This window comes from Rhinopithecus roxellana, chromosome 5, assembly GCF_007565055.1.
Source record: "Rhinopithecus roxellana isolate Shanxi Qingling chromosome 5, ASM756505v1, whole genome shotgun sequence".
In the NCBI taxonomy this organism is placed as follows: Eukaryota; Metazoa; Chordata; class Mammalia; order Primates; family Cercopithecidae; genus Rhinopithecus; species Rhinopithecus roxellana.
This window is the reverse complement of record NC_044553.1, coordinates 133,785,717-133,811,762: the sequence shown is the minus strand read 5'-3', so window position 1 is coordinate 133,811,762 and position 26,046 is coordinate 133,785,717. Positions and strand designations below refer to the sequence as shown.

At 42.5% G+C, this 26,046-nt stretch overlaps 3 protein-coding genes across 24 annotated transcripts in view; 1 reads left to right on the top strand and 2 right to left on the bottom strand.

The window, feature by feature from the left end:
- Window positions 1-11,142, bottom strand: part of TTLL5 (tubulin tyrosine ligase like 5) — a 296,207-nt gene extending 285,065 nt beyond the window's left edge. For 17 of the 19 annotated variants that reach the window (XR_004057198.1, XM_030929811.1, XM_030929823.1 and 14 more), the window contains exons 1-3: window positions 10,938-11,142; window positions 9,126-9,296; window positions 2,139-2,245 (exon numbers count right to left, since the gene is read on the bottom strand). Coding sequence is in view for 18 of the 19 variants with exons in the window: in XM_030929811.1 (XP_030785671.1) it covers window positions 2,139-2,245; window positions 9,126-9,199 (181 nt within the window). In the remaining variant the exon portion in view is untranslated. Of the gene's footprint in view, window positions 1-2,138; window positions 2,246-9,125; window positions 9,297-10,743 lie in introns of all 19 variants that reach the window. The other 2 variants (XM_030929821.1, XM_030929809.1) reach the window with 2 other exon arrangements.
- ERG28 (ergosterol biosynthesis 28 homolog) lies at window positions 11,124-21,405 on the top strand. The gene is made up of 5 exons (XM_010382678.2): window positions 11,124-11,539; window positions 14,765-14,927; window positions 17,296-17,386; window positions 20,401-20,519; window positions 20,654-21,405. Exons 2-5 carry the CDS (start codon window positions 14,795-14,797, stop codon window positions 20,731-20,733), a joined length of 423 nt encoding a protein of 140 aa, XP_010380980.1. The 5' UTR covers window positions 11,124-11,539; window positions 14,765-14,794; the 3' UTR covers window positions 20,734-21,405.
- Window positions 21,406-24,107: 2,702 nt separating this feature from the next.
- Window positions 24,108-26,046, bottom strand: part of FLVCR2 (feline leukemia virus subgroup C cellular receptor family member 2) — a 70,358-nt gene continuing 68,419 nt past the window's right edge. For all 4 annotated transcript variants that reach the window (XM_010382675.2, XM_010382677.2, XM_030929806.1 and 1 more), the window contains one exon: window positions 24,108-25,862. In XM_010382675.2, the coding sequence (XP_010380977.1) occupies window positions 25,791-25,862 (72 nt within the window). In that variant the 3' untranslated portion in view covers window positions 24,108-25,790. The remainder of the gene's footprint in view (window positions 25,863-26,046) is intronic.

The following is a 26,046-nucleotide window of genomic DNA, read 5'->3' as shown; positions in this document are numbered from 1 at the left end:
GAGAAAACAATTCTATTTACAATAACATCAAAAAGAACAAAATATTTAGGAATAAATTTAACAAAGAGGGTACAAGACTTGTGCACAGAAAACTATAAAACCGTGATGAAAGAAATTAAAGAAGCCCAAAAAATTGGAAAGACATTCCATGTTCATAGAAGACTTAACATCATTAAGATGGCAACACCCTCAGAAGTGATTATAGATTTAATGCACTCCCTATCAACATTCCAACAGCCATTTCTGAAGAAACGGAAAAGTTGATTCTAACATACATATGGAATTGCAAGGGACCCTGAATGGCCAGAGATCTTGAAAAAGAACTATATTAGAGGACTTACAATCTCAATTTCAAAACTTAATACAAAGGTATGGTAATCAAAAGAGTGTGTTACTAGCATAAGGATAAATGTATAGTTCAATGAAATATTAAGAGTCTATAAGTAAACTCATACATCTGTGGTCTACTGACTTTCGACAATAGTGCCAAGACCACTCAGTGGGGAAAAGAACAGTCTCTTCAACTAATTGTGCTGAGACAACTGGATATCCAAATGCAAATGAATGAAGGTGAACCCTTACCTAACTCTACATTAAAAAATTAACTCAAAATGGATCAAAGACTATTTAGCCCTAAATATAAGAGCTTAAACTAAAAAACTCTTAGAAAAAAGCACAGGGATCACGACCTTGGGTTAGGCAATGGTTTCTTAGACATGACACAAAGAATACAAGCAACAAAAGAAAATGGGTATCATCAAAACAAAAAACTTTTGCTCATGAAAGAACTTTAACAAGAGAGTGAAAGACAATTCACAGAGTAAGAATATTTGTAAAATATATATGTTGTCTAAGATCCATAACATACAAAACTCTTATAATTCAACAACAATAAAGACAATCCAATTTTTAAAATGTACAAAGGACTTGAATAGGCCTTTCTCCAAAGAAAATACAGAAATGGCCAAAAAGTACATAAAAAGATATTCAATGTCATTACTCATTAAGGAAATGCAAATCAAAACCACAGCCAGATACCACATCACATTCACCGGTATGGCTATAATCTAAGAAACAGAAAATAACAAATGTTAGTGAGGATGTGGAGAAACTGGAACCCCTATACATTGTCGATGGGAATTAAAATGGTGCAGCTGCTATGGAAAACAGTTTGACACGGAGTAAGTTAAACACAGAATTACCATATGACCTAGCAATTCCATTCCTGGGTATACCCCAAAGAATGAAGATAGGTGTCCAAACAACTTTTCCATGAACATTCATAGCAGCACAAGTCACAACAGACAAAAAGTAGAAACAGGCCAGGCACAGTGGCTCATGCATGTAACCAAGGCAGGATTGCTTAAGGCCAGGAGTCTGAGACCAACATAGGCAACACAGTGAGACCCTGTATCTAAAAAATAAATAAATTTTAAAAATAAAATTTTTTAAAAAGGTGGAAACAAAAAAATGTACATCAACTGATGACTGGATAAACAAAATGTGGTTTATCATTGGAATGCATTCATTAGCATATACAATGGAGTGTTATTCAGCTATAAGAGGGAATGAAGGACGATATATACTCCAACATGGATGAATCTCGAAAACATTATGCTAAGTGAAAAGAAGCCCATCAAAAAAGGCCATATATCACATGACTCTATTTATATAAAACATCTAGAATATGCGAATCTATAAAAACAGAATATAGATGAGTGGTTGCCAGGGACTGGTGGTATGGGGGCTGGGGATACCTGCTTAATGGGTATCTGCTGTACTTTGGGGATGATGAAAATGTTCTGGAACTAGACAGTGGTGATGGCTGCACAACATTGTGAATGTACTAAAAAACAATGACTTGTACACTCTAAAATGGTTAAAAAATTTTGTTACGCGTAATCTACCACAATAAAAAAAAATAAACACATGTACACATTATTCCGGGAAAAAAAAATCAGAGGAAAAACATAAGCAGAAAACAATTTAAGAAATTATAATATTTGAAGTATAACAACTCAATTGATTTTTCTCATGGCCAAGGCCCTTTCCCTATATATATGTCATATCAACTTCTTTAAGACAAGGATGTCCGGGCCATGCCCAGCTCCGTCCTCTGTGGGAGAGGTTATACCCACCTCCAATTACTCTAACATTGTTGTCCTTTGTAAGAATAGCATCGGCATGGAATACCAAAACTGGAATTCTCCTACAGCCTCCAGTCCACATGATGCATGGATGATCCCTATAACGACAACAAAGCCTTCATTAATTTACAGCTCAAAATCCGAACTAACTGCTGATGCAGATTACTATGGTTTGTTGCTTAGCAAGTTTCCCCTTCCTTCTGGAATACAAATCCCAAATATCCTGTGGGAAATCACATCTCCCATTCTTAGCTGTGTGTTTAAAATTAACTCTATTTCTGGTCCAGGGATGGGCCTTGATTGGTTTCAGCCAATCAAGATATTTCATCATTCAGTATAGTTAGTGGTTCAGAGATAGGCACATAAACCAATTGGAGCCCATGAGTTTAAGGAGACATGTTCTGAGACTCTGAAAAAGCAATGGTTTCTTTCTCTTCTGTAATGGCTACAGATGATAGCCTGTCTTCTTCTTGATGGTATAGGATGAGAATGAGAAGTCTGGAACGTCCACAACCATTTTGTGACCTTGAGGGAAGAGCTTGTAGCTGTTGGTGAAGGAGAAAGTCAGCAGGAGGTTGACTGAAGAGATCCTGGGCGTTAAAGTGGGAGTTTCAGAATCAAGATATGCCTGAATATGAGTGAACATATTCTCTTTATTACTTACGACCATTTGGATTATGTTGTAATCCTTTGCACACATCAAGAATCCTAACTGATGAGTTCACAATAATTTACATACTCCTTTTACATGCCATAGTCCATTTTCAAGCTAATTTGATGATGCATCCTAAGATTCTGAACTAGGAACTCTGAATACAGGTATCCCAATTAAAATCACGTATTTTAAAGGAAACCCATGCTAAATGGAACAACATATATTTTCCTCCAGTATAAAACCACAGGGGAGAAAAAGACCTCTGACTTTATTCTTTTTCCCTATCCTCAGGAAATCTCAGCTTAATTTTAGGCTGATGAATATTTATTCACAGATTAGGAAAATCTTCACCCTCATTTGGGCAGGGAGGTAGGAAGAGAAATAAAATTAAATGAACTGAGTACCTACTATGTGCCAGGATTTAAACTAACAGCTTCATATGTCACTTAATCCCCTTGCCCATACTATGAACTAAAGAAAAACTGTCTCAGAAAGGTTAAGTAACCTGCCTAAGGTCATACAGCTGGTTAAAGGTATTTGAACCCAACATCTGTATTCTTTCTACTATTTGCTTCCCTAATCGCATTTCAGCAAAGTTCTATATTTTGGATACCTTGAATTCAATTATTTGGGAACTTAAACTGATCAATTCCTTAAATGCAATACAATCCAGTTAGCCAAGATTCACTCGACTCTTAAAAACTCACATAACCACATCCCTTAACAAAGGTCATACCACAAATCTCAGGGCCAAGTCAGCCCCTCCCAATCCAACTTTAAAAAGATCCACACTCGGGCTGGGCACGGTGGCTCACGCCTGTAATCCCAGCACTTTAGGAGGCCGAGGCAGGCAGATCACGAGGTCAAGAGATCGAGACCATCCTGGCCAACATGGTGAAACCCCGTCTCTACTAAAACTATAAAAATTAGCTGGGTGTGGTGGCATGTGACTGTAGTCCCAGTTACTAAGGAGGCTGAGGCAGGAGAATCAGTTGAACCCGAGAGGTGGAGGTTGCAGTGAGCCGAGATTACGCCACTGCACTCCAACCTGCCAACAGAGCAAGACTCCATCTCAATTTAAAAAAAAAAAAAAAAAAAAAAAAAGATAAAAAGATAAAAAGGTTCACACTCTGAACGCACAGTCTGTCAGGTGCCCAATCTTAGGAGTGAGGTAGTCTTTAGACTTGGGACAAGCTGCCAACTGCTTTCTAGTGAAGAAAGCAAAGAACAGCATACCTAGTTCATTCCCTGTTTTCTAGAAATGGCATGTGGATGCTTATTGTTCTTTGGCTTGGTGACAGTACCCACTCGTGAGAAACGGTGTTGATAGGGTACCTTTTTTAGCAAGAAGGATTTTTTCGTAGCTTGCTTGCTTCTTCATCGTTAACACCTGTAAAATATGGGCATGAAGCCAGGTGATTCCTATGACCTCTTCCAACCTTCATTTTTCCACTACATTTCTAAATCAGCAAGTAGAGAAAAAAAACAGGCAGCCTAAACTACGAAGTCTCAGACAGGAACTCTGGAAACTATCCAATGTCCTCTGTCAATCTAGCACTAGCTACCAACTGGCACCACTATGCCTTAGCATTTACAAACAATGGATTGCTGTTCCAATTTAAAAATGTCTGACAAGGGAACACAATTAACAGGTACACAGCTGAGAAGAGCCCAGGCCCTAACTGTACTATCTGTAGAAAGCCAGGTCTCTAACAGAGTAATCTTTTCACTTCCAACCTATAGAAAGATAAAAGAGAGAGTAAACAGTAAGGTTAGCTAAAAAAAAAAAAAAAAAAAAAAAAAAAACTAAAGGAATATGTGAAATTGTCATGAAAAACATATTCCCACCAGTGGCGCTAAAAGAAAAAAATTCAGAATGATTAGGAAACTGAAAATTGGGACTTCACATTTTCATTCACATCAGAAACTGGTATATATTAATATCCACTTTCATAGGCACGAAAAACACAGAATTTGAATAATCACCAAAGCAGATCAGTTTTATGATTCACTTTATTGAAAGCCTAAAAACATTTTGGTTTTCCGGGAATAATTTCATCAGAAATAGACGTCATTCACTCCTGGGACCCAGCCTACATAACTCAAAGATGGAGCTGTGAGCAGCTTTTGCATTCTTGCTTCCAGGCTGTCTTCATACCATTACCCCTATTAGAAATGCCTTCCCTACTTCTGTTTATCTAAGCCCACTCTCCAAGGCCTATCTGAAGTCTCACCACCTTCAGGCAGCCTTCCCCAGCTCCTTCAGCCCATTACGATACCTCCTTCTCTGAAATCCTACAGCACCCACTTTATAATTGATTGTTAATGATCTTTTTAACTGCCTTTTACAATAGCAATTAAAGTTGACATTTTTTCAGTGACCAAAGAAATCTTACATCACGTTCTTACATGAAAGTTTCTACATCTATATACAGAGTTGTATTTGGGATCCCCAAGCAAAATATAGAAAAATAGCCTCTTTACATTTTCTGTTTGAAATAATACCATGCAAAACAAGGACTGCCTGGACAGTTTCTATTCCTGAAGTCCAGGATTGCAAGGAATTAATATTTTCACCAGCCTAAGGATCTGAGCAGATCTAACAGATGTCCATGGATATACATCTTTGGATCAAGTCAACACCTTGAGATTATTTACGGCCTTCAAACTTCTAAATCAACTTTTAAAATGAACAAGATTGATTTAAGCTTCCTAATGTAAAAAATAAGTGTCTGATAGACAAGACATAAGCTGATGAAATAAGGTTAACTGTTAAAAATCAACAGTAGGAGTCTGAAAGGAAGAAGTGGTCCATAAATTTGTATGGGAGAAGGGGGAAAATTATACCTTTATTTTCACTAACTTTTACTAGAAATTCAGTATTTCTTAATTATGAACATAGGCAATGAACCATGGTAATATTAGCATTATCTGTGCCTTTGACATCATCTAAAATTACAGGGGTTTTTTTGTTTTGTTTTGTTTTGTTTTGAGACGGAATCTCACTCTGTCATCCAGTCTGGAGCACAGTGGCGTAATCTCGGCTCACTGCAACCTCTGCCTCCCGGGTTCAAGAGATTATCCTGCCTCAGCCTCCCAAGTAGCTGGGATTACCACCGCTCACAATCACACCCGGCTAATTTTTGTATTTTAGTACTGACGGGGTTTCACCATATTGGCTAGGCTGGTCTTGAACTCCTGACTGCAAGTGATCTGCCCACCTCGGCCTCCCAAAGTGCTGGGATTGCAGGCGTGAGCCACTGCACCTGGCCAATTACAGGTATTTTTATGCCTTATTACAGGCGTTGTAGATATCTCAAAATATTACATTTGTCACTACTTCTAAGTTATAGTAGTTTAAGACTCACCCCTAGATCACATGTGATCATGGTCTTTCTATCTAAATGCTAGCATGATGAGGCTGGACAACAATTGGGCAACTCTCCTCCTAAAAATCATTCAGTCACTAAATGATGACACCTCATACTGGTGGCTCAGACATCTATGCTGCTTCCCAGTCCCCCCATCTACAATTGTTAATCAAAGACCACCCTCCCAGTGTACTGATCATACACAAACTAAACAAAAACAGTCTTCACGTTGTTGTCTTTAGAAAACAAAATTTAACTTTCCCAGATTTTAAATGATCTTATTTAATGTATTAGTAAAACAGCACATATTACTATGTTACAAATGTGTTTTAATAACTGCATTTGAATGTAATTAGCACTCTCTGTAATGATATGTATTTTATTTGAAGCCTTAAAAATATTATTCTGGTAAGGAATCCATGTCATAAAAAAGTTAACAACTCTGATCTAAGGTAACGTAAAGTATAAAGCCTTCATTTATTCCTTCATTTCATTATTCAGTCAGCAAGAATTTACTAAGTACCTACTATAATATTAGGTCAAACTATCTGCCATCGTCAGTATTTGACTGTTTCTGACCTACCAAAATGGCAGTTTCATATAGTTCAATCTAACATTTGTCAGGCCCAATCTGTAAACCCACTAATAAGAGAGACAGTAATGGAGTAAAAGAGCAACCTTTAAAAAGGGGAAAGACTGATACTTGCAGCAGAAGTTAAAAGTTTTATGAAATGGGCCGGGCGCGGTGGCTCAAGCCTGTAATCCCAGCACTTTGGGAGGCTGAGACGGGCGGATCACGAGGTCAGGAGATTGAGACCATCCTGGCTAACAAGGTGAAACTCCGTCTCTACTAAAAAATACAAAAACAAAAACTAGCCGGGTGAGGTGGCGGGCGCCTGTAGTCCCAGCTACTCGGGAGGCTGAGGCAGGAGAATGGTGTAAACCCAGAAGGTGGAGCTTGCAGTGAGCTGAGATCAGGCCACTGCACTCCAGCCCAGGCGACAGAGCAAGACTCCGTCTCAAAAAAAAAAAAAAAGTTGTATGAAATGGGTAAAAGGCAGCACACTGAAAGCAAAGTCAGAAAAAGACAAAGTAACCAGAGGGAATTATCCTTTTAATTATCCTGAACAAGAATGACCCAAATATACTTTCAAATCTCTATTCGTTTCTATGACCTAACACTGATAAGAAATGTTTCCTCAAAGCTTTCTTAATGCTTCAACAATTTTCTTCAAATTACAGTAACAAGTAATCTATCTTATAAGAAGCCCACCATAAATTCAATATTAAAACCAGTAAGAATGATGCCTTACATTTGTAAGGCACTTACAAAGTAATTTCACATACATTATTCTATTTGAGTCTAACCAGACCCCTACAAAATAGTCTGGGAGATATTATCTCTATTTTTCAGGTTACACAGTACACACATATCCAAAAGGACTCAGGGAGAATCTTAAAAATGAATTTTACCTTTAAACCAGATTCTCTCTTTACTCTGTGTCAAGTAATAATTAAAGGAGGCAAAAGAGCAAAGTGATCAAAATCCAGAAAAGCTAAGTCCAAATCTGAATGCATCATTTACGCTCGATGCATCACTGAGGAAATTTCCTGATAAAAAGAAAGTGGAAAAAAAGTGAAAAAAATTTCCTGAGTTTAAAAAAGTGTAAATAACATCTTCAGATTTAAAAATATATAAGATATAGATAAGATAAAGCCTTTAACATCATCTGTAGTAGCTATATTTATCATTATCATTCTTTCTCTTTTTTTTTTTTGAGATGGAGGTTCACTCTTGTCAGCTGGGCTGGAATGCAGTGGTACAATCTCAGCTCACTGCAACCTCCACCTCCCGAGTTCAAGCCATTCTCCTGCCTCAGCCTCCCGAGTAGCTGAGATTACAGACACCGACCACCACACCCAGCTAATTTTTGTTTTTTTAGTAGAGATGGGGTTTCACCATATTGGCCAGGATGGTCTTGAACTCCTGACCTCAGGTGATCCACTCACTTAGGCTACCCAAAGTGCTGGAATTATAGGCATAAGCCAACATGCCTGGCTATTATCATTCATTCTTATTGTGATGACCCAGTAATCATGAAACTGCACTCTTAACTAAAAGAACTCAGGAAAGCAACGTGGTTCAATTGACGCAGCACAGGCCATAGAACTCTAACATCCTGTCTCAGAGTTACTATGGTAAGTTACCTGACCTCTCTATATTACCACCATTTTATCATTGTAAAGGCTTTTGAGAAAATTAGCAAACGTAACTAATGTCACAGAGTTTGGACATGCTTTTCTTCCATACTGAAACATTTCAAAATCTTCTATGTTGGGAGCTCTGAGCAAGAGTTCACTCACCAAGAGCTACTACCTGCATTTCACAACATTTAGAGTTGATGTTCGCTTATGAGCCCAGAAAGAGAGCCTTATCTCATTTCTCATAGCTGATTGGGACTGAATAACAAGACCTTAAACGACATTATGGATGGAAGCTAAAACCGGAGTTAGATAATCCCCAAGGAATGACACTAGATAAAAGAGTATATAGGTAAAAGAGAAGAGTATATAAGAGTATATAAATAAAAGAGTATAGGCCGGGCGCGGTGGCTCAAGCCTGTAATCCTAGCACTTTGGGAGGCCGAGATGGGCGGATCACGAGGTCAGGAGATCGAGACCATCCTGGCTAATACGGTGAAACCCTGTCTCTACTTAAAAATACAAAAAACTAGCCGGGCAAGGTGGCGGGCGCCTGTAGTCCCAGCTACTCGGGAGGCTGAGGCAGGAGAATGGCGTAAACCCGGGAGGCGGAGCTTGCAGTGAGCTGAGATCCGGCCACTGCACTCCAGCCTGGGTGGCAGAGCAAGACTCCGTCTCAAAAAAAAAAAAAAAAAAAAAAAAAAAAAAGAGTATAAAACACAGGTCAAAAGCAGGCTTGCTATTACTTACTCTTGACTTATGACCTCTTCATCCTCTGAGGATGATGCTGTTTCCTCCAGGTCCCGGGCCATCACGACTGGCATTTCCTTTGGGGTTTGTCATGCAGTCAGCAGACGGGGGCCTCAGAGACCTTTCCTAGCAGATTCACTGGATCAAGCCTAATTTGGATGGCACAAATTCCTGCAAGAAATCAACTTGATCAGATCAACTGACCTGAAACACAATGCAGTTGTCTATTTATTGGTTATTGCTGGTAATCTAAGTAATGAGAATGACTACATTCCTCAATAGTGCTCAACCTCTATAAGTTTATCTTCCATAACAGTGCCTCTATATGCCACAAAAATCAAGATTTTTTTCAAACATACTGTCTGTGCTCTATATATTTGAAGAGCTGTTACTAAGTTTGAGTTTCTCATTATTTACTAAATCGAATATGCACCAAAAGGATAGACTCTTCACTTTCAGGGCAGTCTGAGGCAGGTGACTGATTCCCTAAAACATATATTCCTTGCTAGACAAACCTGGCCTGAGTTAAAAATAAATAAATAAAAACTCAAGGTTTAAGACCCTTGCAGATCGGGCAGGGTGGCTCACACCTGTAATCCCAGCACTTTGGGAGGCCAAGGCAGGCGGATCACCTGAGGTTGGGAGTTCGAGTTCGGCCTGACCAACATGGAGAAACCCCACCTTTACTAAAAAAAAAAAAAAAAAATACAAAAAATTAGCCGGGTGTGTTGGCTCATTTCTGTAATCCCAGATACTCAGGAGGCTTAGGCAGGAGAATCGCTTGAACCCAGGAGGCGGAGGTTGCGGTGAGCCAAGATCGCGCCATTGCACCCCAGCCTGGGCAACAAGAGAGAAAACTCCGTCTCAAAAAAAAAAAAAAACCTTGAAAATATTTATTTAGGCTCCATGACAAGCACTCTGACAAGATGCCATCATGTTTCCCGTAAAATAAATTCAACAATGAACCGAAAGATGAATATATTCTCTTGAATCAAAAGTCCATATAAATAGTTGGGGGGGAGGGGGGAATGCCCTTCCACTCTTAAAAATTATTCTTCCTTACTAAAAATCACAAACTTTGATATGACTCTCAAATAGACAATAAAATTGGGAAATTTCCAACACTGCATTTCTAACTTAAAACATTTTTTCCAAAGTAAAAAAGTACATGTTCGTTGTGTGTGTCAGAAGAAGAAATAGGAACTACAAATTAAGAAAAGGAATATGTTTAAATGACCATAATCCCATTACTCAGCGATAATTACTTGCTGTCAATCCTTCTTAACTTTTCCATACATTCATAAATACGATGAGACTGTAAATCAGACAAAAAACAACAAAAAAAACGACCCCGATAATGATCTTCGGCGCAATGGGCAATGTCTAACGACTTCAATGGCTTTCTTCAGGGGATTCTCAAGGGGATTTCTTAATCTTTCCCAAAATGTTGGGAAGTCCTTTAAGTTTAAACAAAACCTCTAAACGGGAAGGGATGCCAACATTTCCTAGGCTGCCTGCAGAGCGGGGAGAAACAGGTCGATCGGAAGATTAAAGACACTAGCCTAAGGACACTCCTCGCCCTAAAGGAATCTGCTTCTCAGCCCCAAACCCGGCTCACCCCAATTCCACGGAGGTCCGCAGATGTTCCCCCCGGAAAGGACAGGACGACCCCGCTGCCGCGAATCAACGCGGCGCGCCCGGAAGCCAACAGCTACTCCCGGGCTCTGAGCGGGAAGTGCGGCGGCCAGCTCCAGCCTGGACCCGGGAACGCTCCTCCCTAGGGCAGGGATGCGCGCCGGAGCAGGCGTTTACCTGTCTCATCTTCCCATGGTTCGGGGCGAGTAGGCGTGGACCACGCTCTGCGCCTACCTCCCTCTTCCTTCCCCAGCAAGGCTCAGGGCAGCCGCCGACGGCGCTTCCCCGGTTACTACAACAACCAACAAGCAACCGCCCGCTGGGAGCCACTGCGCAGGCGCTGATAACGCTCAGCTGCGGACGCGGGCGAATGTCGTCACCGCCGCGCAGCGCGGGCGCAGAGCCCTGCCCTCAGCAGAAAGAGTCTTTTTTTTTTTTTTCCGCTGTTTTTTTCTCCGCCCCTAAGAGGTTGATCCAAACCCGGAGTTCCGCTAGGTCCAACAGGAGGGTTTACAGCGTGAGCGGCGTACCTGGGGAGAGGCTTAGGCAGCGGCAACCGCTGATTGGCAGTAAAGGGGTTCACTCCCCATCTCCTGCTCGGGCAAAACCGGGACAGCCAATCAGAGAGAGGACTAAAGGAAACGACCCAATCCTGGAGCAGGGCTGAGGGAGGGGGTGGGGGCAAATGGCTCAGGTGGACTCCGGGCTGGAGCTGTTCTGGGGGAGCTTGTTTGCGGCGGCGGCTGCTGCCACTGCTGTGCTGGGGGTCCGGTCGCCAGGTAAGGAGAATATGGGGGAGAAGAGGGATGTAAGTGTCTGTGTTGCTTCTGATTGAGAGGATCGGAGAATCTGGAAAAATAGAGGTGAGATGGAAGGAAGATACCTGGAAGGCAACCTTTTGGGGGGAAAAGGGTTCGAGAGGCGATGACAAGGGGGAGCTAGGAAGATGGAGAAGGCTGGTGAATTCAAGGAAAGAAGGAATGGATGAGCGAATGAGCAGCCACTATAAGCCTAGCACTGTACAAAGAACCTTCACTTTTTCTCATATGATTCTTACAGTAACCCTTCGGGTTGATATTTCTATCTCCATTTTGCAGATGAGGAAACCGAGACTGAAAAGTGCAAATGACTTGCCCAGGGTCACACAGCTACTGAGTGGTAGGGCCAAGATAAGAATCCCTCTCTCCTGATTAAGTTTTAACAGCACACCCATGCTGGGCTGGGCTGGGTTGGGCTTGGCTGGGCTGGGCCAGGACCAGGACAAAATTTGGAAATAGATGTTATATACACTCTAGGAGGCCCTAAAGCTTTAGGGAAATTAGGTTGAGAAATTGGCAGAGCAATTCAGAAGTACTCAGGTTCTGTCCTCATCAGCTATCTGTTGGGATTTCTAAGAGCTTCTGTGAAATGGAAGGCGTACTTGTGCAGAAAAGTGGAGAGGTGCATTCATGCAGCTTGTCTAAACCCTGGAGGAGTCTCCTCTTGAGAAAGGGTGAGAAAATAAAGAGGATAGGTGGATTTTGGCCCAAGTGATAATGGCCTATGATATCCAGTAGACCCTCAGTCTTGGACAGAGACCACCTTTGTGATCAGCTCTCCCTGAAGGGCTCATCAATTCACCCTTCCTTCTCTAGATCTCTTTATTGCTTTTTTTTTGGGGGGGGGGAGGGTGTTTCACACTGCCTTGGACCATTGCTGACTGTAATATCTATCTCACTGGGTAGCATAGAACAATACTGAAATTTATATTGCCAAAGTGACAAAAAAAGCCTGTTAGTTTATTACCACTTCAGGCCCAAGAGGTTAACCTGACAACAGATAAACCATGGACTGAGAAAATAATAATGAGGATGGGAAAAAGTCATTCCATTATTAGATTATTTATCTATTTTGGTTTTATTTAAATCAGACTAACTGAAATTACTACTCAACAAGAGTTGATCTAAGCCTTAAAAAAAAAAAAAAGGCTGGGTGCTGTAGCTCACACCTGTAATCCCAGCACTTTGGGAGGCGAGGCCAAGGTGAGTGGATCACTTGAGCCCAAGTGGAGAGGTTGAGGTGAGCAAATCACTTAAGCCTTTGAGTTCGAGGCTGCAATGAGCCATGACCATGCCACTGCACTCCAGCCTGTGTGACAGAGCAAGACCCTGTCTCAAAATAATAATAATAATAATAATAATAATAATAATAAATTTAAAAATAAAAAGTATGTAATCTAATTGTATTTTCTATACAACTTGAAGACAGAAGAGGATATGGTATGCTTTTCTTTATCAAAAAATGGGAACTTCATTAAAATAATCTCAAACAGTGAGGTAGCACTGCAGCAGTCCAACAGACCATGATTCTTATCTCAACTCTGCCGACTTTGCTGTGTGACCTTAAGAAACTTGTTTAACCTCTCCGTTCCAGCCCTCATCTGTAAGATGGAAATATTAATAGTGCCTGCCTACCTCACTGTGAAGATTAAATGGTAATATGTTTTAGGTGCTTGGCACAGTTCATGGTGTAAGTGCTCAATGACTGAAACTTGTTATTATCTTGCAGCCCAACACCAAGATTGCTGTTTCCTTCACTATATAATTTTCTTACTAGTCCTAAAGTCACATGTTAACTTAAACATGCACAATTTATAAATTTGGAAAAAGAAAAGAGGCTTTATCTCTTGCAAAGGGTTACAGCCGCCCAACAGGAAAGAGTGCCTCCCACTAAGATCAGAGACAGGTGCTTTGAAGGAGAAGGGTTTGGGGTAGAGCTTTATGCTGAACAGGTTGGCTAAACATACATGTTCAACAGCTTACAGGAGGAACTATGAATATTCCTGAAGGTGGTCCTGACACGTGCATATTGAACAATCATGTGTAACCACATATGACCCCTGTTCACTTTGGAGTAGAGACCTAACATTTAAGTCTATCACACCTAGGCTCTATGCGTCAAAAAGTCTTTTCAGGACACCAAGACACTCAAGTGTGTGATCTTGCTATACTGGCCAGGAGCAGTCCATGGTTGGTGGTCTTATCTGGAGAAAGTTACTGAAATCAGTCTCTTGTCCAATCAAAAGTGTAGTTATAGCTGGTGGAATAGGGGTCATGTAGTCAGCCTCTGTGAGCTAGATGAGCTGTAATTGTTTTAATGTTGCTTATCTCAAGCCAGTGCTTGTCTAGCTGCTGGAGAAAAAAAAACCTTGTGGCAGAATATAAGTTTTATTCTTTAAATGTGGGAGTGTGTGACTTAACCCTTGCCTGGCATGGCCTTAGGTCTTGTTTATAATTTGGTACCTTATTGCACAAAGAATCTGTTCTGTCATTCTTATGATCTCTATTTTAACTTTAATGCTGGTAAGTTGCTGTCTCTAAACCTGAAAAAGGAAGGGATATAACAGGGCATGTCAGACCTCCCATCTCATCATGGCTAGGGGCTCAGTTTTAGGATTTTTCTGGGGTCCCCTAGGCCAAGAGGGCCTCTGTTCAGTCCGTGGTGGGCTTAGGATTTTATTTTGAGTTGACACACAGCAGTTTATTTTTAACTTTTAGATTGTTCTTCTAGTTTATGGAGCATGGTATACCTGAGAACCAGAGTCCAGAAAACCTAGGGCTGTAAATAGTGACCTCACACCGTAAGTCCCACTCAAATGTATAAAGTTCCATAGGCTTGGAAGAATCTGTCATCAATAGCCTGGCAGGTGTCTGTGAGTATAGTTATAATCACCTTTGAACTACTTGCATTACAAAGGAATGGCATGAAAACGTGAAGGTGTAGAAGTAAAGATAGAGGACTGATTCCAACCCAGAAAAAGGAGCTCTGATTTAGGGTAATATTTTGGAGAAATTGCTTAGACAAAGACAAGTACTGTGCCACTTATTGCAAAGTATACTGTTCATTCACCACTATTAGTGTGACTAAATATCTTTTTTTGGCCTGCTTCATTCTTCCTCCCTTCCTGCTTATGGTTAACATAGACTGGCCCTCATCGTCTCATGTCCTCTGCCTTTGTTTCCAAGGCAAAAGCCCTACCACATTTGAGGGGAGTCATGAGCCGTTTCCTGAATGTGTTAAGAAGTTGGCTGGTTATGGTGTCCATCATAGCCATGGGGAACACGCTGCAGAGCTTCCGAGACCACACCTTTCTCTATGAAAAGCTGTACACTGGCAAGCCAAACCTTGGTAAGAAATCAAAGAATTTCTGCATCCTTTGTAGGACTGGCCCTATGCTGTGGTTCCCAAGCCAGGCTGTACATCAGAATAACCTAGCAAACTTCAACAAACACGGGTACCCATTTCCCTCACCGAACCTATTTATTGAACCTGGGTGGAGCTCAGGAATCCAGTTGCTGAAAAACTTCCCAGATAATTGTGATGCTGCCTTAGCCAGCCTTTGGCAGCCACTGGAGTAATAGACTTTGTGGTGAGCACTTGACCCTTTTTCCCTCAAGCTTCTCTGAATACTTTTCATTCATTTTACACTACCCTGGGCAATTCATGTATTTAAAAAAAAAAAAAAAAAAAAAAAAAAAAAAAAAAAAACATTATAAGGGCAAGTGAGGAAATAGACTTACTTGGTGACTCTGTGATGCCTCACTAGAAAGCCATAAAGAAGCTTTACATAGATCTCAAAGCCCTCTTCAGAATCAGGTTAGGGCTTACATGACTCATATTCCATGTTACAGATAGAGAGTTATTAATTCAAGGTCTTCCATGACATAGTCCCTGAGAAAATATTTAAAATCCCTTCCAGTTGGTCTCCCAAAATGAAACTTAAGAAGGCCCATGGCAGCCTTTCCTGGCTTCCTGAGCCTCTCTGCTGAGAGTGTTTGTCCGTTTCAGCTTGCACTTCATCACGCTGGTGTGTGGGGTAGTTTAAGCTGCAGCACTGTTTCACAGCAGATGACAATTCTGTGTCACATTTATAGCTAACCCAGATTCAGGCTCTGACCTAGCTTGTTTTTCTGCAGTGTCTGAGTATAAAATGAAATTAAGTAGGCTAAGGCTCATTTTAAGCAAAGCTCAAATATAATGAGAGTAAAGAACCTGGGAAAGTAAGCAGAATAATTCCATCTTTTCACCTTCAAATGCTGCCCTCAGGTGGTCATGGAACCCTATATAGATTCACAGATTTTTAGAGGTCATCTGGTCTAGCCCTTTGAGTTTAAAGTTGAGGCAATGAAGTCCAGAGGTCATGTGACTTAAGGGCATATAGCTGAGCAGAACTTTGTGTGTATGTGTGTGTGTGTGTGTGTGTTCAGCCAGCACAGAAGTTGAAGCCGTCATCTCCCTTGTGATCTAGGGGCCTTCATGGTACTCTTCTGAACGTGGCAGTGCTCTAAAGTGTCCCACAGAATTTCACCTCATACCTAATCGGGTTAGGGCTGGTTGAGTACTCTTAACTAGAGAAAAGTCCTCAGTCTTTTCATAAGAAAAGCTATCAAATTGGTTTATAAAGAAGGTAGCTATCCAGGGCGAATGCTAGATATTTGGTTGGCATACGGAATTTTTTCTCACTACCATCTAATGGTCTTCAGTATTCTGAATTTGGGAGAGCTGTCTGGTTTTCCAAAGGCTGGAAAACTCCTTAAAGCCCAAGTAATTAGTAGACCTTTCAGTTGTCAATTTTGTCCCGTAAAAGTTATCTCATTCAGCAGGCAGTAGACCAGCAAAGGAAGTATCTTCCACTGTTTTGGCATCCCCGAGCCACTGGATGCCTTAGCTCAATGGTTTTGCATTGAAATCACCCAAGCAGGGAGTTTCTAGAAAATACTTATGCCTGGGACCCTCCTCCAGAGAATACGTATAGTTGGTCTGGTACCCAGGCCTTGTAATTTTATAAAACTGCCTCAGTTGACTGTAATAAATGTCCAGAGTCAGGAACCACTGTTATGGTGGAATATGACCCATACTTTCAGGGCAAGATACTTAATACAGCAATGTCAGAACAAAGCTACCAAGAGCAGGGTGCCCCCAGCAAGCAACAAAGAAACAGTGCTTTGTCCCACTGCCATGCATACAGGAAACCAGCCTGGTATTGGTTCATCCAACAGCATAGATCTGGATGCAGGAAGAGACCCAAGCACTCACATATGTTAAAGATGATATGTGGGCATCTAAATTGGTCCCCAGTATCTCTGAGTTCTCTCCCGGATCAGCCTTGAAAGTCTACTGGCCTCCTGGGCATCTTGTATTTCCAGATCAGTCTCTACAACATTCCCCAAAACCTGTCCTGATCCAGACTGTCTTGGCTTCCAGGACAGAAGGGGTAAATTACTATATCTAGGAGTTATTTGCCTAACTGGGCTCTTTGTGGGTTTTCACTCTTGGAACTTGCCTTCCAACTGTAGACATTCGAAGAGAATCTGAGAAGTTCTCATTCTGGAATTCCTTCTAGTTCCCATGTTGCCACCAGGACCTCCATCCTGCCAGCTACAGAGAGGTCAGGTCCAGCTCCCTACCTCCCGTGAACCACCAGTGAAATAGGAGGAGTTTGGAAGGAACCCCAAACCTCCCCTTCTCAACACTCTTGCTTTTTTCTGCTACACAGTGAATGGCCTCCAAGCTCGGACCTTTGGGATCTGGACGCTGCTCTCATCAGTGATTCGCTGCCTCTGTGCCATTGACATTCACAACAAGACGTATGTAAGGGAAGGAAGAGCTTTAGCATCCTTTTGTTGGAAATCAGATGTGAGGCGTACCTGTTACTTTGAGTAATGGGAACTGTTAATCATTTTAATGCATTAGCTTAGAATGTGGATAACAAAATACTCATAGATTACATTCCCTCCAAGCCTAGAAAACATAATAGACCTAACAGGTCTTCATTAAAGTCTGAAAATTCTCTGGAACTGACATAGCAAACTGGCAGGCCGTTATCCAGTGGCCTGCATCGTGCCCCTCCACTTCTTTACGAAAGAATCAGCCTTTCTTCTACTGAAGAAGTAGAGTGATGTGCTCTTTTTAGAGTAGCCACCCACACTTACCTTTCTCACATTCCTCCTTAAGAAGCAGGAATGAACAGAAATCACGATCCATGAAAAAAGAGGAACCTACAAGTAAACCGTTGTATGTGTATGCAGTGTCAGCAGGTGAGGGTGAAAGAGAAGCTGGGGCTCCTGAATTCTGTCTTGGGTACTCAGACGGTGGAACAATTGCAGGCAATCAGAAGCCGTAACCGGCTCTGGCCACTGGAGGGGGCTCAAGCTTTCTTCCCAGCAAGAGTCATCATCACAATCTAGGTGAAAACAGTTTGTTCAGGTCACCAAGGGAGGCTGTCAGAATGCCAGCTTCACATTAAGATGTTTTTCTGTCTTATCCAGGCTCTTGGCATCTGGGGAAAACAGGACACGGTGATATTTATTGACCTCCTCTCATTATGCCAAGCTTTTATCTACATGATCTTGATTAAGTCTCTTCTTAGCAGCCCTGGAGGTCATGATTTTAATTCCTGATTTTGCACATCTAAATATTAGAGATCCAATTAGTTTAAAGAAAGACTGACTTAAGTGAGATTTGAAGCAGGGCTATTAGCCCTTTGATCTCTTCAACCTTTTTTTTTTTTTTTTTTCCGAACTTGAAACTACAGTTTACTTGTCCTAGATTGACACATACTTTTGGAAGCAGTGTGTTTAGTTCTGGCCCCAGTTTTGTTGGTAACTAGCTTTGCAGTAGCAAGTCCATTATTCACCTTGCTTGCACCTTGGCCACTTCATCCATAAAATGAGAATAGATACCTGTTCTACCTCTCAGGGTGACTAAGAGGAATGGAGGGTTGAATAATCATTTTAAAGACCTGTACCATGAAGAAGGATTGCTGATGAGTATAAGGGATATCTCTTTTGCTTGTTGTGCTTTTGAAGTGAGCAAAGACAACCCAGACTTATCTTTTTTTTTTTTTTTTTTTTTTGAGACAGAGTCTTGCTCTGTCAGCCAAGCTGGAGTGCAGTGGTATAATCTCAGCTCCTTTCAGCCTCCACCTCCTGAGTTCAAGCCATTCTTCTGCCTCAGGCTCCCTAGTAGCTGGGATTACAGGCATGCACCTCCACGCCCAGCTAATTTTTGTATTTTTAGTAGAGACAGGGTCTCCCCATGTTGGCCAGGCTGATCTCGAACTCCTGACCTTGTGATCCGCCTACCTCGGCCTCCCAAAGTGCTGGGATTACAGGCTTGAGCCACCATGCCTGGCCTAACCCAGACTTATCTTTATCTCAGTTACCATTTACTTTCCCCTCTGCCCACACAGGACAGCTGCAAATGCTGACTTCTGTTTCCAGCCCTTTCTAGCCTAGGACTTTGATCCATTCACTTATGATGTGCATTCTGATCCTATTCCCTCCCTAACTGGAGACTGAAAGTCAACACACATACATACTTGTTTCCAAATGGGCCAGGCACGGTGGCTCCCACCTGTAATCCCAGGACTTTGGAAGGCCAAGGCAGGCAGATCAATCACTTGAGGCCGGGAGTTTGAGACCAGCCTGGCCAACATGGCGAAACCCCATCTCTACTAAAAATACAAAAATTAGCTGGGCATGGTGGCATGCACCTGTAGTCCCAACTACTCTGGGAGGCTGAGGCAGGAGAATTGCTTGAACCCAAGAGGCAGAAGTTGCAGTGAGCCGAGATTGTGCCACTGCACTCCAGCCTGAGAGACAGAGCAAGGGTCTGCCTCAAAAAAAAAAAAAAAAAAAAAAAAAAAAAAAAAAAAAAAAAAGTATACAAACATGCACAGGAGAGATACAAATCAAATGTGAGATACCAGTTACTTGTGGGGGTGAGGGAGAACAGGCTCAGAGCAGGATAAGGATACACAGGATGCTTTAACTCTACTCTGTAAGTTTGTATTTCTTAGAAAAGAGCCTCTGAAACAAAGTCTCAAGAGGTTAAGATCTGAGGGAGCTGGGTGTTGGCTGCATTGATGTTCATTACAGTGTTCGGTAAATTTTTTGTATGTGTGAAGTATTTCATAATTTAAAAAAATTTTGTACCTAAAAAAAAGATGTCAGCAAACAAAGTGGTCAGTCACCTAGTAGCCTGACTCTTCTCTACCTTATCGTCAAAGCTGAAAAACAAGTTCTCTTCCCATGCGGTTGTCACCATGTCCTCAATGTGACTGCTTTTCTAGGCTAAAACACAAAGTAACCAACGTATATTTCAAGAGCATCTAAAAGCCCCAAAGGTGTCCTTGCTCCTTATTCCTCATGAAGCCATTCATTCTGTGGCATCCATCACATAAACACCAACAAGTGCGTGGCCAGATGCCTGCCAGATGGGATTAGACTGCAGAGTCAACCAATTTGGATAAATAGAATATGTAAGCATGCTGGATCCAAAGTTGTCTACACTGCCTGGGATTGTCATAATTCAGGCTCTGCTTTACTATAGCTGAGTTCACCACTTTGCTGAGACTTGGACATTCATTCCGGGTACCCGAACCATTCTCCTCTCGGTTTAGCAGTTGAAACCTTCAGTTTTGCCCTAGATGAGAATATTGGTGTGATCAAATAACCAGGTCTTCCTCAGGAACAAGTGTCCTTTCTTTTAAGCCTGAATCACATCCAGGGTTCTTATTTGTATTTATCAAGTCTGATAATTTTCCTCTGTTCTGAACAAATAGTAACTTTGGTTCGCATTTCTGTCTGCTTCCTTGTAGGCTCTATCACATCACACTCTGGACCTTCCTCCTCGCCCTGGGGCATTTCCTCTCTGAGTTGTTTGTCTATGGAACTGCAGCTCCCACAATTGGCGTCCTGGCCCCTCTGATGGTGGCAAGTAAGCATCCAACCACCCTAGACCTCCTATAGGAACTGTCCCAGCTCGAGAGCTAGTACAGAGGGTGGACACAGGAGAGAGGGAAAAAAGGTGCTGTATTTGTGTCAGTCACTAATCTTTCCTCTGTATTTAAGGTTTCTCCATCCTGGGTATGCTAGTCGGGCTCCAGTACCTAGAAGTAGAACCAGTATCCAGACAGAAGAAGAGAAACTGAGGCCAGCATTACCACCTCCGGGACTTTATCGTCTTCCGCCTTGGCCATCTTCTTCCTTCATCGTCTCTCCTCTTTAATTTCTTCTTTTCTGTTCCATCATCAGCCCCTTTATTCACTTTTAGCCTCTTTTTTATTTTTAATTTTTAAAATTTAAAGATACGCATACAGAAAAGTATATAACATGTATGTACAATTTAAAGAATAATTTTAAAGTGAATACTATATAACTCCATCCAAGTCAAGAAATTGACAGCTCCTCGGAAACCCACTGTGTCTCCTTCCCCCACCTGCAGCCTCTTTCCAGGATTCCCGTTTCCAGCCTTCCCCTTTTTCCCTTTTATTTTCATGCCTTGATTTGACTTGTGTGGTGGGAACATGTGAACTATGAAACTTAAACCCGCTGCCCACCCAGAGCAGCTGTGACCAAGGGCTGCCTCAAGGGGTTGTCCACGCAGGTTGGGCTCCTCTCTGCTGCTGGACCCAAGACTCTTAACCTTCCAAGGGACAGGCAGTTCTTCTAAGAAGGGCTCCCCTGTGTGTGAGCAAGACCATGGCTCTCCCTCTGTCTACAGATGCATGAGGGTTGGAAGAGTCTGGGCTGTTTTTAGACCTTCTGGTCAGCTGTATTTGTGTAACAACTTTTGTAATAAATAGAAAAACCCTCTGCTCTGATCAGTCCTTGTACTTTGACCTCTGCTAAGACAAGAGCATGGCTGCCTTCTCTGAGCTCTAGGAGAATCACAGCTTTATGCCTGATTGAATACACCATAGTGAGTAGGACAGCTCAAGACACAGGTCAGCCTGGCTGCCTCCAGCTCCTTATTGTCATTTGCTCATTCCTCTTGTATTCTTGAAGTCAAATCTTTTTTCGCACCTTCAAGATTCTGCATTCACAACTAAATACTACGTGCCCTTTCTTGTTTCCTCCTAAAGAAGAAACAGATTCTTGAGAGAGCAGAGACAAAAAAATAGAACTAGGCAGCGTAGATGAGACAACTGCATGACATGGGAAGAAGACAACTAAACCCCGAGGAGAATGCACTGGAATGGACAGTTGCTCTTATACCCTACCCAGAGGGCCTCCCCCAGCTGGACCCTCATACACAGTGTATGTATCCAAAAGGCCATTGCCATTTCAGCAAATATTTGTTGAGTACTTCTCCATACCAGACATTTGGGAAAGAGAAATGAATGACACAAGCAATGCCCCTGCCCTGTGGGTCTTACATTGTAGTCAAGGTAACAGAATCAACAAGCCAATACATGAATAAAGAACTTCAAATAGTGATAAGAACTCTGACAAACACAAGGTATTTTGGTCAAGAAGGAATGTGGGGTGGGCATTGGGGAACATAAATTATCATCAGAAAGTCCTCCCTGGGGAGATGGGATTTTTTTGTTTTTTAGAGACAGGGTTTCACTCTGTCACCCAGGCTGGAGTGCAGTGGCACAATCACACCTCACTGCAGCTCAACTTCCTGGACTCAAGTGATCCTCCTGCCTCAGCTTCCCAAGTAGCTGGGACTACAAATGTGCACCATCACACCCAGCTAATATTTTGGGGGGTGGGGAAAGATGGGGTCTCACTATGTTGCCCAGGCTAAGAGGTGAGATTTGAACTGAGACTTGAATGCTCAGGAGTCAAATGTCTTAAGATATGGAGCAGGCTGTTAGAGCAGAGGGAGGAGCAACTGGAAGGTAGAAATAGTATTTTTCAAGGAGTAAGATCTATGTAATCACAGCATGGTGAAGAGTTAGGAAGTGAAAGAAAAGGACAGAAAGGGAGGCAGGGGGCTTGTAAGTGTGTGATAAGAAGCTTGATGTTTACACTTAAATATGTTGGGAATTCTCTTATCAGTTAAGGCTCTTTAGGTGAAAAGACAAAACCTACCTTAAACTAGCTTAAACAATAAAGATAACTGGCTCATATAACTGAAAAATTATAAGATTATAAGCTTCAGGAAGGGTTTGATCAAGACTAGCTCCATTTCTTCATGATGCTTTCAGCACTGCCTATCTGTGCTGGCATCCTCAGGCTAACCTCTTTTATGGTACCAAAGTTGGTTGCAGAAATTCCAGGCGTCATATGCCCAGAACACTGTGTCTAGAAAAACATCTCAATAGTAAGAACTATCTTTTCTTTACTTGCCAGCTATATTGTTAGGAGGCAGTAAGAAAAGCAGTGATAACAGTTAACGTTTGAACGCAGATCCACATGAAGACCTCTTATGAAAGGAGTGAATGAAAACATTGGATGATTTAGGTCCTCTGAGCATGCGTCATAGAAATGTGATTCCCTGGCCGAGCGTGGTGGCTCACACCTGTAATCCCAGCACTTTGGGAGGCTGAGGCAGGCGGATCACGAGGTCAAGAGATCGAGACCATCCTGGCCAACATGGTGAAACCCGTCTCTACTAAAAATATAAAAATTAGCTGGGCATGGTGGCACATGCCTGTAGTCCCAGCTACTGGGGAGGCTGAGACAGGAGAATCGCTCGAGCCAGGGAGGCGGAGGTTGCAGTGGGCCAAGATCGCACCGTTGCACTCCATCCTGGCAACAGAACGAGACACCATCTCAAAAAAAAAAAAAGCGATTCCAGATTATTAAAGGCAGGGTCCCAAAGGATCTAAAGAGATGTATAGTTAGAGTATTTAGCAGACACTATGGATATTAGATTTCTTAACAGCCCAGGCTTGGGTCCCTTCCTAGATCATTTAAAATAGAATCATAATATTGTTCTTCAGCTAAGAATTGCTAATAGATACGGTGCTAGAATGCCATAGGCCCGGTACAACTCTCTAGGGAAAAAAGGTACAGCACACAGATAGTAGCAGCGTATTCAAGTAACATGCACAAGGGGATCACAACTGAGGAGGGATGAGTAACAGGAAGTTGGACAGTTAGGAAAAAAAATGGTAACGCAGGACCGCAGCTGCTGGGACTGAACCGTGGGCCCCAGCCACAGCAAGCTGGTGCATGGCTGAAGTAATCAGAGAACAAACATTTCAACCACCCTTTGAGGCAGAGCCAGGAACAACAGTGGACTCTCATCCGCAGTCACTCACATTCCAGCGTGTACACAGCGTGGAAAGAGGTCAGGGTCATGTGCTGGATGTTGAGTTGCAGCCCCTCCATGTAGGCAAACAGTAACCTTTACAGCCTTGTCTTTAAAAAATATCCCTCCCAGATGGTAAGGTCTGGCAACAGTGAGATGCTCCTGTGGAAGGCCACAGTTGCTGCTCCTCTAGCCTCACACTCCCCCACCCCAGCCCAGCCCTTCCCCATACCTGAGACAGGGACCTCAGGAATATGTCACAGTCTTGACGGACTTCTAAGAGCCATCTCTGCCCCACCAAATGATAAGGCAGACCAATTTCTGAGACGTTTTTATTGCCTCGAAACGTCTGATCTTACAAACAGAAAACACATATTATGTTTTTCAAATAAAGCAATAGGTTTGGTAAACATTGTGTTAATACCTTTTGAAGGGTTGATGAGTAAACATCTTTATCAAAAAGTGAAGCACACCCTCACCTCTCTTCCACACTGACTCACTACTTCTGCCAAAAGCATGAACTTCTTTATTCTATTACATACAGCACGTTCCTTGCATCCATTGCTCGAATCTGTACAAACACACACACACACACACACACACTTGGTTCCTCTCAGGCAGTGGCCCAAGCACCACAGTACTGCAGCCAGCACAGGCTGCCCTGATACGCTGAGGCCAGGGCAGTGGATGGAGCAAGACAGCACAGTGGTCACGATGGCAGTTGCCCAATGCATAGGAGAAATTACCAAAATCTCATTTTTAGGAGATATTATCAAAGTCCATGAGTACAGCCAAACAGCAGGCTAGAAAAGAAAGGTCAGCTTGAGTTGGTTTAAAGGGAATCCCTTTAAGTTTAGAATATCTGATAAAGATTATCGCTCAAAGCAGGTGAGGAGAGGGGTTGGTGGTGCAAATACTGTCCCCAGCAGATGTGAGATGAGCTTTTAATTCTAACAGACTCAATTCCCATTTCAAGGGGCACCTTTCCTTCTATCCCTTCCCTCTTATCTCTCAGAAGCAGCTTTGGATTTGTCAGAGTGGAATGAATCAAGATTAGTTTTCAGCAAAGGTTAGAGTAAGTTGGCTGGGATTACCCTGCCTTGGAATAAAACAAGCACTTGGGCTAATGGCTGAGATTCCCAATGCAGCATCGAGATAAAGGCATCAGAGGTGACTGTGACACACAGAAGTCCCTGGGGAAGTACTTCTGTAAAAAAGAACCTTCCCATTCCCAACTCAAGCTGCCAGAGTTCCCAAATATGGGCCTCCACTAATATACTCAGAAGGTAGCCCCCAGCAACATCACACCTAGGTAGGTAGCCCTCCCGTGTAGGTGTCTCCATCATGGCCACAACAAAGTCTTTTGTCAAGTTTATTGATGTTTGGTTTGCTCAGCTCTTAGGAAAGAGGGTTTGGAGACAGACCCCGTTAGGCCAGGAAAATTTAGGGCCACAAGTCCTGGTGGAGCTGTTCCGATGGAGTTGTTCTAGTGGTACTTCCTCTCCCGCAGAACTTGAGCAGTCAGTCCAATGACCCAGGAGATCACCCCGGCAGAGCAGCTTGCCACTTCTTAGAATTGGGCTTCATGAGAGGCTCTTAGGACACTGGAAAGTTCAAGTTAATATCCTGAATAAGCTTTCTTCCTGTGAAAATTTTGCAGGCATTGTCCATGATGGATGGAGGAAAAGAGGGAAGGCAAGAGACTAAGCTAGGATTGACTCCAATAATTCTCCATCACCCTGTCCCAACACCAACTCCCATAACCTAAAAGGGGGTGGAGGTGGGAATCAAACGGGCATTTGGTGATAGGTGCAATTTTCTCCAACTAGATCATCCAAGCTCTTACGTGGGTTCTAGGAGGAATAGGCCATCCAAGCCACAAATAGTCCCGCTGGTTCCCTCCAAAAACGTCTCTAGCGAAGCCCTTTGTGCTGGCAGTGAGAGCTGTGCCGAAGGAAAAGGTGGGGTGTTCATGTTCCCTGAGTTGTCACCACCTTCCTCTCAGAGATGATCCTCTGACACAGCAGTGGGCACTTTGCTGGTGTTGCTCTCCTCCTCCTCCTCTTGGAGTTTCTACAAAGCAAAACAAACAGGCAGTCCTGTGGGTAAAGGCACAGGACTCCACCCTGGCTGAAGCAGCTGCCTGGCCATGACTAATCAGTGGAGAATACAAGAGCCAGGGGCCACTCAGCATCCCAGAGAGCCAAGAAAGGGAACAAGAAAAGAAGCAACCAGCCCCTGCCATAAACGTCCCCAC